The sequence below is a fragment of the Typopeltis vanoorti genome, chromosome 10 (assembly GCF_054136105.1).
Source record: "Typopeltis vanoorti isolate ZY-2024b chromosome 10, IOZ_Tvanoo_1.0, whole genome shotgun sequence".
Lineage (NCBI taxonomy): Eukaryota > Metazoa > Arthropoda > Arachnida > Uropygi > Thelyphonidae > Typopeltis > Typopeltis vanoorti.
The window spans coordinates 82370748-82389125 of record NC_143558.1 but is presented as its reverse complement, the minus strand read 5'-3'; the positions used below and the strand labels follow the sequence as shown (position 1 = coordinate 82389125).

Genomic DNA, 18378 nt, shown 5'->3' with positions numbered 1-18378 from the left:
ACATGGACTACAAGGAAATACTTTGTGGCTATTTTGTGTGGCAAAGCACTTTTTACCTACAAAAAGAAGGCGCAGCTATGGGCTCACTGTTATCCCTCCTCTCCCCATTTGCTAACTTTTATATGGAAGCTTTTGAGCAACATTCTAGATTCCTTTACTTCAAAACCTAAAGTCTGGCTTTGAATGTGTTGACAATGTTTTTGCTATCTGGTCCCATGGTTGCCAGACATTAGACACTTTCCTCAACTACCTAAACAAACAGCACTAATGCATACAATTCACAATGGAGATTGAAAGTCAGAACACACTTATTTTTCTAGATATACTTGTCACACATCTTCCTTCTGGCAGTCTTTCCTTCACTCTTTACCAGAAGCCTACACATACTGGCTAATATATACAGGGTGTTCGGGATAAATTTGACATATTTATAATTAATTATATTTTTCCGTAAGTTACATGTATTAACACACACTTCTCTTCATTTAAAAGTTTGGACCCTTCTTCATTCATATACAAGATGTCAGAAAGGATGGATAGCTGGAACCCACCTGAATCATGGAAGAGAATAACTTGTATCATGATGATTCGTGCCCGCCATCAAAATAAGGATATTACGACTGCTGCCCAATGCTCCCTGAATACAGTAAAAACAATCAGGCATGAACTAGAGACTTGCAATGGTGACTACGAGGATGTAGTAAGAAGAAAGATCCCTAGCAGACGATCTGATTGCGTTCGTACAGCAGAATTCCTCGCAAATCTGCAGGAACAGGTGTTGAAGAACCCTGGCATTGGAATTCGGGCTTTGTTCGTGGAGTTGCTAACTGTAGTCAAGCCCTGGATAACAAGGGTAGCCAATGGTAGGCCGTATGTATGGCAGCAGGATTCGGCCCCTTGCCACACCTCTGGGAAAAGTCAAAAATGGTTGTCTGAAAATTTCTACGACTTCACCAGTCCAAATGTTTGGCCTCCAAACTCCCCAGACCTTAACCCCATGGATTATTTTGTATGGGGCGCAGTTGAAAAAGACACCAATCGCACTTCCAGTAATACAAAAGCCCAGTTAATGGATAAAATTAAAACAGTTTTTGCGGCCCTTCCCAGGGAGACTGTAGCATCAGCTTGTTCGAGGTTCCGAAGCAGAATTGAAGCTGTGATCGATGCTAATGGTGGTTATTTTGAGTAAATCTTGTTGATAGTATTGTAATTAACTCTGCCTGTAATGTTTTTTTGTCAATTCATTAAATTTAATAGATACAAAGAAGATTTTCTTTTTCCTTACGAAACTGTCAAATTTATCCCGAACACCCTGTATACATAAACTCTTACCTCCACCCAAAACAAAAACTAGGTGTTTAATAACACACACTAAAAAACAGGACTTTGATAATTTGCTCCAGTGAATAAGCACTTAAAAATGAATTAAAATTATCAGCAATACCTTCCTGAAAAATGGCTACTGCCAAAATACTATCAACAAAATTCTTCACAAGATGCCACTTAAAAACAAAAATAAACTAGATTACAATAAAACTGTAACTGTTCCAGACAAAATAAACAGAATACAACAGAAATATACAACCTTAATGCTACCTTTAAACCTCCTGCAAAATTAAAGAACTTACTCAACTCATCCAAGGATCTACTCTCTCGCTCTGCTTGCCCACCCTGGAGTATACTGTATTCATTGCACTTGTAATTTGCCCTATATAGGGGAAACAGGATGCACAATTCATATCAGAAAAAAAGGAACATAAACGACATGTTAAATATAATAACTATGGTCAAGTTGGTCTTTCTGATCATGCCCTGAATACTTTACATAGAATTGACTGGAAATCACCTGTTGTTTGCATCACACCAACACATGGTATGAAAATAAATTTAAGGAAACCTGTGAGATTCTTATCAATCACTCTAATCTTAACAATAATGATGGTATAAAAATCCCAAGCATATGGAAGGCACATATTCTGCCCACTTAACCTTTCTTCCTAAGAGTTAATTATAAATAGGACCATAGGTAATCTGGGATATTAAATCTAATATAACAATTGCCATGTTAAATTAGGACATCATTTTTACTTAACAAAACTATCTATATGAAAGAATTCTCTGATGTTGTCTTAAATAGAGTATAGCTTTGATGTAGTTATTTTATTTCATTTATGTATTGTAATTTTGTTTTATTTTCACTAGAGGTCAAGCCAGTGGAATAACGGTTGATCAAATCATTTTCTCTTTGGCATACTATTTGAAATGTAATATAGCTTGTTTCTGTATATATATGTACAGTATACACACACACACACACACACACACATACAGGGCTGGCTGGTGATGTGTGCAATATACACAGGTGCCGCAAAAGAAAAAGCGCCTAAAAGATGTCAAAAAATATGAGATAAGAGTTTAAATGAACAACGAATGGTACAGAATGGTACATATAATTATGAATGTACATCATCTTCCGTTCAGGCCCCTTCAGATCTTCCCGGAAACGAACAAATAAATTCTGAATTTTTTATTAAAATTTACGAAAATATACCTAAAATAGTTCTTCTTTATTTTTTGATGTATCATAAATGATTAATTGTTGAGTTCCATGTAAAAAAAAAAATTGTATAAGCAGGACTAATCCATAGGTAACATTATACTGTAAAGCGGTTTTCATTGTTTTTCATTTCCTGTTCTTTTTATTCACACTTTATTCAAAAAAAACTTTTTTGGAAAGGTGCCGAACATTAATCGCTCTCACACAAAAAAAGACTAGGTGCTGTATATGTATAGATATGTGTGTGTGTGTGTGTGTGTGTATATATATATATATATATATACTCCAGATAATAAACTTAATATGAAGGTCAAAATATCGGGAAATGAAAATAATTAATTCTAATATGGTTGTAGTCTCCGTAATTTATCTGAAATGAATTTAGGACTTTTGAAATTGACTTTGTTCTTCTTCAGTCATACTTACCTCATGTAGATAAGGTAAGTATGACTGAAGCAGAACAACAAATTGATATATGCCTCTATGCATATATCAATTTGTTAATCATTCCCTGATGATGGCAATTTGACTTTGTTAAAATATTGTAAATATTAATTAAATTTTTTTTCTTAATAATATATAGTGTATGTTGCGACTTAAGTAATATCATTAAAAATATGAAATTACTTGGACATTATCCTGATCCTGATATACCAGAAACATTTTGATACAGAATATTCTTGATTCTATTCTGTGATAAATTAACAGCTGTATTCGACAGAGGAAATTTTGCAGGGGAATTTTTAAAATTGTTGCGAGGAGTTCTTATTATTATACGGGCACCTCCACGGAGTCTGAAGACTCATCACAGGAGGTTCAATCTATCCACACAATCTATAATACCTCTCCTTGAACCCATTAACAGACAGAGTACTAACAACTGACTCTTGCAACCCATTACACTCATTTACCACTCTCCAAGCAAAAAAATCTAGTCCTCACACCCCAACTAACCACACCTTTATTCAACTTCCAGGGATGACCCCTCTTGTTCTGGTCCCTCTTGCCAAGCTGAAACAATTCCCCTGCATCAATCCTATAAAACCCTTTAAGCAACTTAAATGTTTCTATCATATCACCTCTTTTTCTCCTATCAACCAACTTATGCAATCCACACACACCTTCAATCCATCCTCATAGGGAATGTTTTCCAAAAGCCACTCACCATCTTGGTCACTCACCTCTAAATACTCTTCACTGCTTCCTCGTTCCCCAAGAAATCCAGACGACCAGACTTGAGCATAGTAATCCAGATCTGGGCATATCAAGGCCTTATAAAGAGGAATGATAACTTCCTTATTTCTACTTCTTAGTCTATTCTTCAATAACCAAGTAATCTTATGGGCTACCTTAGCAACCTAACTAATATGTCATCTAAACTTTAACTCTCTGTCTGCCACCACCACCCCTATTGATGGCATTGTGCTCCAGAAAATAGAGCACATTGCCATCGATTTCCTCTCCTTCATATACCACTTTTTGATATCTGTCCAGCAGTCACCTTCTTATCCATTTAACCAGTCATGTCCATCCTGATTTGTTCTAATTTGCATAATAGAGTTCCATGTGGTATGTATTCTCTCAAATGCCTTTGCAAAATCATTGTGTAGCCATTTCCTTTATAAAACTCAGCTGTTACTCTGTTATAAAATGTTAGTAAATTACTAAGGCATGACTGGGTGTCCAGAGAGTTCATCGAATGAACAATTCATCAAATGACAATTCATAGAAAAAATAATTCACCAAAATTTTAACTTTTCGAAAATGTTATGATAAAAGTGATCCATTTAGAACAAATACTGTACCGTGCAGAATGAGAAAGCAATGCTACTTTAATAGGGAATAATTATAGAACAATATGGTTTCTTATTGTCTTTCTTGTCCGATATCTGTTCATGGGATTGATTTGCCTGTTTCCAAGAGGAAAAGCCCAGCCTATGCAGGCTCCATTATTATTGTTGTAACTTGTGATATGCGACTTCAATACAGCAATTATTATGGGATGAATAAAAGTTTCAAATAGCGAATCTGATTCAGATTCGCTATTTGAAACTTTTACAAGAAAATGTCGAACCGTTCCAGTTTTCAGTTCCACTGTATTCAGGGCAATAAAGAAATAACGTGTCCAAATTATGTATTACAATAACTCTCTGACTTAGCGGAATTAGTAGAAGCTGTTAGTACAAGAAGCTGTCCGCCCGGTTCAGTTTTTGTTCTAAATGGATCACTTTTATCATAACATTTTTGAAAAAAAGTTTTAAAATGATATTAACAATTCCGCTTTGGCTGGATCAATTTAATAAAATTTTAGTTAAAATTTTTGGTGAATTGCATTTTTGACGAATTGTCTTTCAATGAATTGCCTTTTCGACGAATTTTCATGGAACCGCATGACCGACCCTTCACAAAACTATGTTGGCCCTAATGCTGTATCATATTTTTATCTACTCATTCTTGAAGTCCTCTTTTTTTTACCATTTTTTCTGGTACTTTTACAGCCATGCCTGAGATACTGATTGGTCTATAATTTGCTACTGCAGTCTTAGAACCTTCCTTATGTGAGGGAATTATTTTGCTCTCTTTCCACTCCCTTGGAACTCGACCAGTGCTGAGACTTTAATTAAAGAGCCTAGTCTGAAGCATTGCCAGTTCTCTTGCACATTCTCGCAAAACTCTAGCTGATATCCCATCTAATTCCACAGCTGTATTTACATTGAGATTCTGCAATATCCTAAGAACCTCCATTCCCACTTTAGTGTCTTTCATTCGTTAAAGCAGTAACCTCACTAGGATGATATATCTTTGCAAAGTGGTCATTCAGAACTCAACTATTTTATCTGCTTCTCTCTCCTTGTGACCATCATCACTCATTAAGGTTAATCTACCATTGTCATTCTTTCTCTTACTTGCCACATAACAAAATAACTCGTTGAGATTTCCCTTGGCCTGCTCTGCTATATTCTTCTCATAATCCGATTTTATCTTTCTTGCCATGCTGGTCACCTTTCTTGCCTGAGCGTTGTATTGTTGATGAGTTTGCTGGTCATCTTTCTCTTTATATATCCTCCACAGCATTTTCTTCTTCTGCAGCTCATGCTTAATGATATTACTCATCCATCTAACTCCTAACTGATTAACCCTCCTTACCTTAACCGTAAGTGTACAATTTAATATTGCTTCCTCTAGATGACCCTTAACTATATCCCATGCACTACTAACCTCCTTACTCTGCAGTGTTTTATGCCATGGTATAGATTTAAGCTTCTTCCTAAGCATGTTATAATCACCTGTCTTGTAATTCCACAAATATCCCTTCTTGATAGAATATTCCTCATGTTTTACAATTTCCCAAGTCATGACCCAATTGGAGGCAATGTTGTCAACTTGGTTATGGATAGCTCTTCTGATCCTATGACCAGGTCGAATAGTCTCCCACCCTTAGTCCCTTCCATCATATGCTGCCTTAAGTAATTATCTCTCAGCAGGTGTATAAATTCTGTTTCCTTTCTGCCATGGAATCTTTCTTCCTTCTAGTCTATATTTCCATAGTTGAAGTCCCCCATAATAATCATGTGACCTGTACTCATTTTACTAATTTGGCGATGCATGTCTTCCAAATCATCTGTGGAACTCCCTGGCCTATAGCAACGAACAACTGTATATTTTTCTTACTGGCCTTAACTCCAAACCATATTGTTTCAAATGAACAGCAACCCTCCTGCCTGTCTCCTATTCTTTTTGTTGCAATTCATTTGCTATAATCAGCAGTACTTCTCCCTCATGCTATATTTTCTATCTTCCCTGAAAATACTAAACCCTTCACATTCTATCCCTGTAAATACATCATCTGCTGTTAGCCAAGTCTCACTAATGCCTATAACTTTTAGTGGAGTTGCACTAACCAATGCCAAAAATTCTTCCTGATACTTCTGGCATTAATATATAGAAACAGCAACATCCCTTTATTCCCTACCCACCTTTACTTTATGAATTGACTATCCTATTCAGTATTTTTACTTAAGAGACTAGATTCCTGACTTCGGCATTCTTACTCTCACTCGTTTCATGGATGCCTTCACATAAACTCACTTGCTTCCACCCTAATTGCTTAAGTTTTCTTGAATTTGCATTCATCATTTTCTGTGAACAAAGCTCTCTAGACACCTAACTCCAAAATCATTTAGATGCAGTCCATCAGCATTGTACAAATTCTTCTTTCCATCAAATATAGACCACAGATCCACCAGTAGTAGGATGGAAAATGTCCACTTCACTAACATTTGCTGTGTTCTCGTCACCTAATAGACACTTTTGAAACACTGAATACTCTCTCTCTCCAGTTCCAGTTTTCTTCCACATATCCTTTAATTTTCTCAATGAATACATTTTACACTTATTGCACTGAATAAAATCCTGCAAATTCAAATCACCTGACAGTGTGGTCTTTGTCGCCATTGGTGCCATGCTGACAATATCATATTTAAATAAAATAAAATAAAAATGTTTGCTTACAAACCAACTTGCTCGGTCGATCCCACACTTGTTTAAAACAAAAAACTACAATAAGTTAACCTAATATTCTCAAAGAAAATATGAAAAACATTGCTTATCCTTTATGTGCAACAATTCCTCTATCAATATGTATCACATGAAGTTAAAAAAAGCAATCAATCCTTTCCTCATAGAGGATAATAGTTTCATCCTAGCTCTTCTCAGCATCTCTGCAACAAAGGTTCATTGGTATTATGATGCTGAAAAACAGAGCACTTCATTTTTAAGGAATAAATGATATAAAAAAAAATGAAGTGCTCTGTTTTTCAGCATCATAATACCAATGAACTTTTGTTGTAGATGCTGAGAAGAGCAAGGATGAAAACTATTATCCTCAATGTATTTAATTTACCCTTAATGATTATTATTATATTTTACAGGTATATCTCTCTGGAGTCAGAAGACTTATTGTGGAAGACCCACACTAACCTTTATACTCATAATACCTATCATACCTCTCTTTAAACTCATTCACTGTCAGGACATTCAGAACTAATTTTTGTAATCCTTTCCACTCACTCGCCACTCGGCCACTCTCCAAGCAAAATATCTAGTCTACACACCCATACTAACCACACTCTTATTCTTTATCATTTTGCTATATTAGATTACCATTCATCTTCCAGGGGTGACCTCTAATTCTCTCTCTGTTCATCATCTATTGAAAAATTTCCTTTGTGTCAGTCTTATAGAAACCCTTTAAGAACTTATAATATTCTATCCTATTTCCCCTTTTCTGTCTCTTAACTAAACTTTCCACCACACCTTTGGTGACATGTGGAATCCTCTCTATCTGCATAGGGAGGATATCACAGACATGTCACCAACTTAGCCACTAATCTCTGAATCCTCTCCACTACCTCCTGATCCACAAGAAACCAAAGTGACCAAATCTGTGCACAGTCATTATGCAGCTGAATTATACATAGACTTATAAGGAGGGGCAATAACCTCCATAACTTTACTTCTTGACATGTGTTTTTCAACATATGCATAAAGTTGGTAAAAAAGTTTTTACCAACTTTTGCAAAATGCCCTCTGAACTTCAACTCTCTGTCCACCACTATCCTCAAGTCCTTAGCCTTATCAATTTCCTGCAGTATAATACTATCAATATGATACACAATATGTAACCTTTTCAACATGAAGTACATAACCTTACATTTTGCTATATTAGATTACCATTCGTATCCTTTGCACACAATGCCAATTTATTTAAATCATCCTGCAGGATATCTACATCATCTTTATCAACTATTGTCCTCCCCATTTTTGTATCATCGGCAAACAACTTAATCCCCCCCATTATTAGTCTTTGCCTATACCATTACTATGCAAATTAAAGAGCAGTGACCCTAGTACAATACCCTGAGGTACTCCACTAGTCATCCACATTCTCCTAGATTCCATTCCACCATATACTACTCTCTGGTGTCTGTCTGTCAGCCATCTCTTCCATGCTACCAGCTTCATATCCCTTCTCATTTGCTCAACTTTTGTAATAGTTTTGCATGCAGTATCATGGTGTAGCCATTTTCCTTATCTAATTCTGCTGTCACTTTTATAAAATGAGTAAATTATTAAGGTAAGATCTACCTTACAAAGCCATGCTGCCCCCATTCTACTATAGAGTATCATATTCGTATCCACCCACTGCTAGATCTTATCTTTAACCAACTTTACCATACTTAAAACACCACTCCTGAGATATTAATTGGTCTGTAATTTTCTTCTGTTTTGGAGCCACTTTATGTAATGGAACTACCATGCATCTTACCCTCTTTCCACTCCCATGGAACCTTGCTAGATTATTATTATTATTATTATTATTATATAACACCTCCAGGAAGTGCAAAGACTCATCGAGGGTGGGGTACCTACTCTACAGCTCTCTGTCTCCACCACTCACACCACCAATTGCAACTACCTTCATCATCTACACCAACGCCATCTACCGTTGACCACCACCACTAGTATTTTCATCGACAATCACAAACATCCGTGGCTACGGTGGGATTCAAACCCGCAGCCTTTTGACTGGCGAGCGGGTATGCTAATGCTCGCCCAACCAGACTGGATGGTTAGCCCAACAAAAACTGTCTGTAAATTATTACACAGAGAAAAAACATGTACCCTTGCAGAATTAAGATAACAGGACTCAGTTTCTCTGCCATAATTAGGTATGAATAATGAACTTTGCTTCTACACTACAAGATGCAAACATCAAAGTATTTTATATACCAATTCAGAAACTTCAGAATCTTTGATGATTCTTGAAAGTGAGCTTTTTATAGATATCTAGAAGGGAATTTCTGGAGATATCTATTTATTGAATTTAATGTTCACGTGACAAGATTTGCATAAAACTGAAACTAGAAGAAATTAACAAAACTGATTGAGCACCACAGTGATGCTACTCATAAGCAAAGTTATATTAGAATTTTATAAGGCAGTCTGCAATGTATGTCTGTTTCAGTGCTTTATCTCAACAGTAACTTTTTATCCTTGTTGTTCCAAGCATAAGTGAAGTAGTTATTTTCATGTAACTACTTCTATTCCCTAATGGAAATTAGGAAATGTAGCCTGAATGGAAATTAGGGACTTATTTTGCGTTCAGTCAGAAATCTCATTAAGTCTTGCAGCAGGTGACCTAAACTATTGCTTATCAATATAAGTAAACAAGTAGACTTAAAAGGAATTAAGGATAGAAAATTAGTTTTTCATTGGTAGGATTTTTGGATTTTCACTTATGTATCAGAGAAATCTTCATTAATTATAAAAATGGAACAATATATACTACTTAATGGGGGGGGGAGGTAAAAGATTTCTGTTCAGTTGTATGTTCTGTTTTTGTAATGATGATATCAGTGATACATAGTGATGGCTTCACTGGATAATCGAGATAGATACACAGTAGTATACTTCATCATCATCAAATTACTGCCATGTACCCTCAAGGGGTGTACAGGATATGATAGTAAGTACTACATGAAAAAATTACATCATTACTAACTTCCTAACTACAATTTTCTTCCAAATCAGTCTGTTACTTATCAAGACTCCAACATTATCAGATCTTATATTTCTATCGTCTAAGGCACTTTGTATCTCAATCCACCTATATCTTGGTCTTCCTCTGGGTCGTTTTCCAGCCAACCTGGCAGAGAACACTTGTTTTGCTAATCTTTCCTCGCCCATTCTGTTTAAGTGAACGTACCACCTGAGATTAGCTCTGCTAACGCATTCCTGGATGCTGACAATGTCATGCTCTTTCCTTATATCCTCGTTTTTAATATGATATTGCCATTGATGCCATCTGTTCACGCCTATAATCTTTCTCAGAACTCTCATATCTGTGGTCTCTAGTCTTTGGTCAAGTGTTTTACTTCTGACCCAGCTCTCAGATCCATAAGTTAAAACTGGTTTGAACAATGTCTTATACTGCTAATTTAGTGTTCCGGCTAATTTCTCTCTTATTCCATATGAATTTATTCAATTGACTTCCCACCATACCAGCTTTGCTGATTCTGTTGTCTATTTCTATATTTAATTTACCATCTTCAGTAAAAATTGTGCCTAAGTAGCTGAAATGTTTTACTTGTTCCACAGGTTCTCCATTCACAACACAGTTGACATTTTCAATGATTCTGCCTATTTTCATTGTCTTTGTCTTTTTATTGCTGACCTCCATACCATATCTATTACAACAGCTATTCAATTTAGTCAGAGAATCTTGCAGACTGTAGCGGATTTATTTAGAAGTATAACATTGTCCGCATAAAGCAGAGCTGACATTAACATCTCCAATTTGGTATCACGTTCAATACCACTTTCCTTCATAATGTGATCCATATAGATAATGAATAACAGAGGGAATAATGTACATCCTTGTCTCACACCAGTTTTAACATTAAACCATCTTCCTATACTTCCTTCAATTCTAACTGCTAACTTACAACTCAAATAAAGACTATGTATTGCTTGATATAATGCCCCGTTGACACCATGTAACTATAGCATATTGAATAGCTTCTCTCTTGGCACCTTGTCATATGCCTTTTCCAAATCGACAAAACTTAAATACAGATCTTTGTTATATTCCCATGATTTCTCCACTATTTGTTGTCAAGTGAAGATCTGATCCTGACAGCCTCTATTTGACCTGAATCCAGCTTGTTCTTCACCAAGCTTCTCTTCCACAATCCTTCTCAATCGTTTCTCACGTAGATTAGCATAAACCTTACCAGGAACACTCAGTATGGAAATACCTCTGCAATTCTCACATCCTTTTTATATATGGGTACTATGAGAGCTCTACTCCATTCATCGGGAATTCGTCCCTCTGTCCCGGCATTCTGAATTCTGCAGTGCAGCCACCGTAAGACTTTTATACCACCATACTTCAGTATTTCTGGTCAAATATCATCTACTCCTACTACCTTTGATGGCTTTTTCTACTTCAAGTATGGATATGTATTCTTGACTGTATGCTTGTTGAGGGTTTTTTACAACTGTGCTATCACTGCTTGTTTCATTTAGCAATTTTTCGAAGTAATTACTCCATACTTTAAGTATATCTTTTTCTCCCGTTTTCATGTCACCTTTATCATTTCTAACTCCCTTTACAGCACTCTTTCCTCCATTCCTAAGCTTCTTCAACAACTTCCAGAATATTTTGCCACCTTCTTGATATTTATTTTCTATGTTCTTGTGAAAGTTTTACCATGACTTTTGTTTATCTAGTTTTACACACTGTTTAGCTTTCTTACATTTGTCTCTGTATTCTGTAAGAGTAAAAGCTGACTTATTTGCCAGGAACTTTTGATATGCTTTCTTCTTTTCCTTCACTGCCTCTTTAACTTCCTGTGTCCACCATGGAGTTCTGAATTTTCTATCCTTGCAGACAACCTCACCACATGCCTCAGCTGAATCAATCAGGGTTTTCTTCAACGTTTGCCACTGAATCTCCAAGGTTTGGTTTTTGTTCTCAAACTCTTTCATTTTTCTTCAATAATCTTTGTGTATTTTAGTCTACAGTTCACATCTGAGAACTGCACAACTTTTATTCGCTTTAAAACTTTCTTACGTGTTATTCTTTTCAATATGAAATTCAATTTTATCCTGCTCAAGACTAAATAGTGAACACTTCCAATTTCAAATCCTCTGTACACTCTGGTGTCCTGCACCAGGGAGAAAACATCACTATCAATAATAACATAGTCCATGAGACCTTTCTTATTCCTTGCCTCTTCTCTACATGTGAATTTGTGCACATTTTATGTTGGAATATGGTGTTAGTAATAACCAGTCGATATCCTGAGCAGAAATCCAACAGATATTTGCCATTATTATTAGCTTTGCTCTTTTCTCCAAATTTTCCCAAAATATTTTTGTATGTCTGACAATCATTTCCTACTCTGCTATTTAGATCCCCAACAAGGACTAACTTTTCCTTTTTCATTGTGTCAGTTGCTTTTTCTAAAAGCAAGTAGTATATGTACTAGTAGTATAGTTGGATTTTGCAAAGGCTTTTGATAGATTGATAGCATGATAAGTTGATAGTGAAACTCGTGTAGTTGGGGTTGGATATTAGACTAGTGCATTGGATTGGAGATTGGCTATTTTATAGGTGTCAGCAAGTTGTGTTTGGAGTGGGGCATTATCCTGGAAGAGGAAAGTCACTAGTGGTGTGCTTCAGATGTCCATTTTTGAGCAACTGCTGTTTAACCCATATGTTATTTGTATTGGGAAAGATTTGGATGGGGATATTCAGTTGTTTGCATACATATGATGCAAAGTTTGGAACGAACTGTGAGAAGTAGACAGATGTTCTGTCCTAGCAAGAAGACTTGAATAGATTGAGTGAATGGGCATGGACACAGTAGGAATGCCAATTCAGTGTTGCAAAATGTGAGGTTTTAAAATCTGGGAAACAAAGATAAGATGTAGAATTTATGCTTGATGGGAATGTATTGTTAGATATGAAAGAAATAAGGAAATTTAGAGGACACATTGCCAAAATTGTGTGGGACAGCACAACGAATTCTGGGAATGAAGTGGAGGACACTGACTTGCAGAAGTAAGGAGATTCTGATTCCATTGTGTAAGAAGGCCTTGATTAGGCCACACATAGACTACTCTGCACACATTTGGTCACCTTTTCAAAAGGATGAAAAGATGGTGGAAAGGGTCCTGAGGCGATTGACTAAGGTAGTTTCTGATCCCTAAAAGGTTGAATATTAAGAAAGGTTGAGAAGATGCAATTTACAGTCTTGTGGATAGGAGGAAGAGGAGTGGTATGATAGATTGTTAGTACATGTTGATAAGAGGTTGCTATAGGATTGAAGAGGTTTTTCATAAAATGGTGGAGGGTCAGAGAAGAACAAGAGGTCATCCCTAGAAGGGAGGCTGAGCAAGGGAGTTTGAAGCAGGTTTTTTGAATGGAGAATTATGAATGATTGGAATGCCTTGTCTGAGATTGTGTTGTCTGTAGGGAATTTGAATGTGTTTAAGACATGATGAGCTGCCTATATGACAAAAGGATCTCCTAAATGAGTCTTTGACTCCAACGGGGTCTTAGGTTAATAATAATAATGGGTGAAAATTAATTCTTTATTCTACTAATAAAGAATTGATTTTACATAACTCTTCCCCCCCCCCTTTTATTCAACTTAACAAAACTACTCTAACTACCTACAGGTTGTTCAGAATAGTGAACTGTTTATGTGATTGTCATATCAACATGTTAATTTAACTCTGGACTTACCTCTAAATCATTTGTTTCAGAAAAACAAGTAACATTATATCCACTGAATCAATATTTTTGTATTGGTGCTTTCTGGTTTTTGCTGAACATATACCGTATATTCCAGCATACAAGTTGACCTGGCGTATAAATCGATATTGGAATTTTTTGAGTTTATTTGAGTTTTTATAGTATACTCATTGTATAAGTCGACTCGAAAAATTTCTTTAAAAATAAAAATTATGACAGTTTTTAAGTAAAATTTTTATACAGGCACCAACCACTAGGATCATAACTGCCTTTTTAGTCCTTCCATTCTTTGTTTTAGCAAAAAATATAAAATACCTAGTTTGCAAAATAAATTTTATTTCATATTGACCAATAGTGAACTAAAGTGCAATGGCTCCTTTTAAAAGATGAAATATGGCATGCGTTTTAAGTGCAAAGTGATTAAATTTGCTAAAGAAAATACTAACTGTGTTGCTGCATGTCAGTTCGGAGTAAACGAAAAACTAGTTCGCGATTGGAGAAAAAATGAAACTTTAATAATGAAAATGCCAAAAAATAAGTGTGCATTACGGAAAGGAATTTGTAAGTGACCTATTCGGGAAAATAATGTTGCTGATTGGGTTCGAGAATATCGCCAAAATGGACTCATTATAATGAGAAATAATATTCATTTATTTGCTTTGAAGTGGGGCAAAGCAAATAAAAAGGACAGCGAAAACTTCAAAGCTACAGAGAGTTGGTGTAGCCGGTTTATGGAAAGGAAAAACTTAGTGTTTTGACTAAAAACGAAAATCATACAGAAGCTGCCAAAGGATTTGGATAATAAGTTATTAAGTTTTCAAAGATTTATAATTGCTAAAAGAAAGCCAAAAAATTATTTATTGTCTCAAATCGAATATGGATGAAACTCCAGTTACGTTTGACATGATCGGAAATAGAACAGTAGAATTGAAAGGAAGTAAAACTATTTCTTTAAAAACAACTGGACATGAAAAAAGCCATTTCACAGTTGTACTTGCTTGTATGGCTGATGGTACTAAATTAAAACCTATGATAATTTTTAAAAGAAAAACAGTGTCAAAGATCAAAATTCCAAGAAACGTTTTTGCTCATGAGAATGGTTGGATGGACGAAGCAGGAGTTAAGCTGTGGATAAAAAATATTTGGAATACATGACAAGGTGCATTAAAAAATCCAAACAGTCTTTTAGTGTGGGACATGTTCAAATCCCATTTAACAGAGAGCACAAAATCTTTATTAAGAGAGAATAAAACCAATATGGCAGTGATTCCAAGTGGGTTAACTTCACTAGTGCAACCGTTGGATGTTTGTATAAACAAGCCATTTAAAGACAGTGTATGAAAACAGTGGAATGCATGGATTCAAGGAGGAGAGAAAAGTTACACAAAAAGGAGGACATTGCGACATGCATATTTGGTAACTATGTGTGAATGGGTAGCGAAAGCATGGGATGAAATGAAACCAGATACAGTAATCAAATCTTTTAAAAAATGTGCTATATCTAATAAATTAGATGGCTCGGAAGATGATTTTGTTTACAATGATGACGAAATTGATGCTAAATCTGATGGAGAAAATGAATACAATTTATATGATGATATACCAGAAGAAATTACAGAACTAGAGTACAATGAACTTTTCATACATTCAGACAGTGAAAATTAAATTTTAATTATGTAGTTACCTACCTATTTTCTTTAGTAAATAAATAATTTTTTCTGTAAATAAATTTGATATAAGTTGAAATATTTTTACTTATTTACCCTTTTTTGTATATTGCTAATAAATTTAATAGCATATGATACGTACTAGTTTTTTCTTGGAAAGCAATCAATTTTTGATCTGGCGTATAAGTCAACCTAAAAAATTTAGTACTTTTTTTCAATGCTGAAAAGTTGATTTATACACCGAATATACGGCATATTCAGATAATCTGTCACAGTAAAGGGCAGTGAAACATCAATTTTATTTCATGATTAAAATGAAATTATTTCTAGACTCATACTCTTAAAATCCAGTAACTGTTTTGTCCTGGATTACATTACCAGCAATCCTTTGTAGAACGGTGTGCGAGAACAAAATCTGTAAATTTGAGCACATTACTTCTTCACTGTTTTTTGTGATAGTTCCATTCATGAAAAATTTAAAACCTGTAGCACATTAATTCTGTGTTTAGGCCACTCTTTAGATAAACCAGGAACACCAGAATCCATATCACTTCAGGCTTAGTGAAGAAGAATAAGTGATACATACATAGGCAAAAATTCTACTAATAAAGAACACTCCTTAAATAAATTTAATTTGCTGTTGGAGTACATGAAATATAATATGTTGGCCTCACCCTACTCAGCTTGGTCCATAGAGTTAATTTTCCCTGAACTATATATATAGTAATAATCCAAGCTTTGCTTTATGAAATGGTTATTGTCAGCATAGTAAAACATCTGCTTAATAAAATTTGATGTATTTCTTAAATTTTTAGTTTACATTATGTAAATGTTAACTGACTGGATTTGATTTGATAATTTATCAGATGCATCCCTTGTAAAGGATCTCGTTATCCTCCTATTCTGCCGAGGCCTGCAGTAACAGTTCTGCCACTGCAACTTCCATTCTGTGAGATATCTACAGATAAAGGACGTTATGAAGTATGTTTTAATATATCCTTTTAATGATGTTACATAAATAAATCATTTTTTTTTTCTAATGATGTACTCTACACAAGAACAGAATTGTAAATGATATTGTTCTGCTGTAAAACAGCAAAAGAAAAAAGTTTGGAAATTAAATTTCTTTTTTGTTTGTCTCTAGAGATTATTTTATGAACCTGTTTTTGTTCTCTCTCTTCTTTTTCTTAATAAATTAAAAATTCTTATTTTTTGTTCTATAAAAATTGTAGAAGAAAGGAATTTTTTGTAGAAACTGCCTTTCCTTGTGATACCCATAGTCGGTATAAAGAGTGAAGCTTTCAGTCTTTATAATGACTATGGGCCATTGATTTAAAAAAAAATATTAAAAAAAATTTTATGAAGATAGCAGATGGAAATGAGTTAATATAATTTCATATTTCAAAAAGGAGCACCAACATGCCTACATCCCTGTAGCCCTATCTATCAAAATGTTCCTAGCTAAATTTAAAACTAAACTACTGATCTCAATCACTTCTATATATTCTTGTTACATTACTATTATTATAAGTAATAGGCAGTTATTAATTGTATTTTTAATGTTCTTGAGAGGATCGATTTTCCAACTCGAATTTAAGTTGATTGGAGCAGCGCTCTTGGAGTTTTCGGGGGGGGGGGGATAAACTGTATGTGATAATTGGAGCAGCACTCTCAGTGTGTTCAAAAGGGGCAGGGGAGGATAAACTAAAAGACAATTATACAGCAATTTTCCTTCTCAGTGTTTAGTTAAGATTTATGTATGTATACTGGTAAAGAGGCTAAGAAAAATTGTGGAATAAAAATTTAGGAGAGAATAATCTGGATTCAATCATATGCGAATTGCCAGGATCACATTTTTACTTTAAGACAACACACTAACAGATTATGGGAATAAAATTGTTCTTTGAGAGATACTGGATGTGCATTTACATTTAGGTGGTATTTGTTAATAAGTTAATAATACAACATTAGACAGCTTTCAACTTAGGATCTCCTCTTTTTTGATATTCTTTCTTTGGCTAAAAATTCTCAACCTTATTCTACCATCTCCATTTGTTCTCTCACTATTTTAATGCCACCAACTATTTTGAACTTTATGATTTTCTATCTATTAAATGTTGATTTCCTCTTGTCCATCATTTCTAATAGTGAAGTTATCTTCCTTGGTGATTTAACTGTTCACAACTCAAACTGGATTTTCTTTTTCAATTGTATGAATCAAGCAGGTAGAAATGCTAAAGCATTTACTATCACTAGTGATCTGTACACTAATTGTTTATGTGCCTATGAGAATACCAGATAACCCTAACCACTTTCCAAATACTCTAGATCTCTTCCTCAGTAGTGATCCTGCTAAGTATCAGGTCATCCCAAAAGTAATGTAATTTTTAGCATTAAGTTTTGAAAGGATATAAAAGATAAATCACTTGCTAATTTAATCGAGTATATATTCTCCATTTGAATCGGTAATGCTCTTCCAATAGTGTGAAAACTTCATAATGCTATTTCTATAGAATTCAGGAAGTTTGAAGGCAAAGAAGTCAAATAGGCTCAATTTTAGTGCTCTAATGTATCATATTGTTTTTCATTAATGAATGTAGCAAACTTCAAAAAAAGTGGTAATCTGAAGGTGCAAGATTGGGAGAATATGGATGATGTAGAAGCTTTTCCCAGCTGAGTTCCTAGATCTTGGTACAGATGATTCTTGCACTATGAGGGAGTGCATTATCATGGCAAAACACAACACACCTTTCGACTGACCAGAGAACATGTTAATATTTAATGAATTATCCTATATAGGCTGCGCCATTGATAATATATAATAAATT

The 18378-nt window shown here is 34.9% G+C and overlaps 1 protein-coding gene across 1 annotated transcript in view; it reads left to right on the top strand.

Moving 5' to 3' along the window:
* Positions 1-18378, top strand: part of Ctf4 (Chromosome transmission fidelity 4) — a 525719-nt gene that overhangs the window by 376225 nt on the left and 131116 nt on the right. The window contains exon 21 of the mRNA XM_090398697.1: positions 16417-16531. Coding sequence (XP_090254823.1) covers positions 16417-16531 — 115 coding nt within the window. The remainder of the gene's footprint in view (positions 1-16416; positions 16532-18378) is intronic.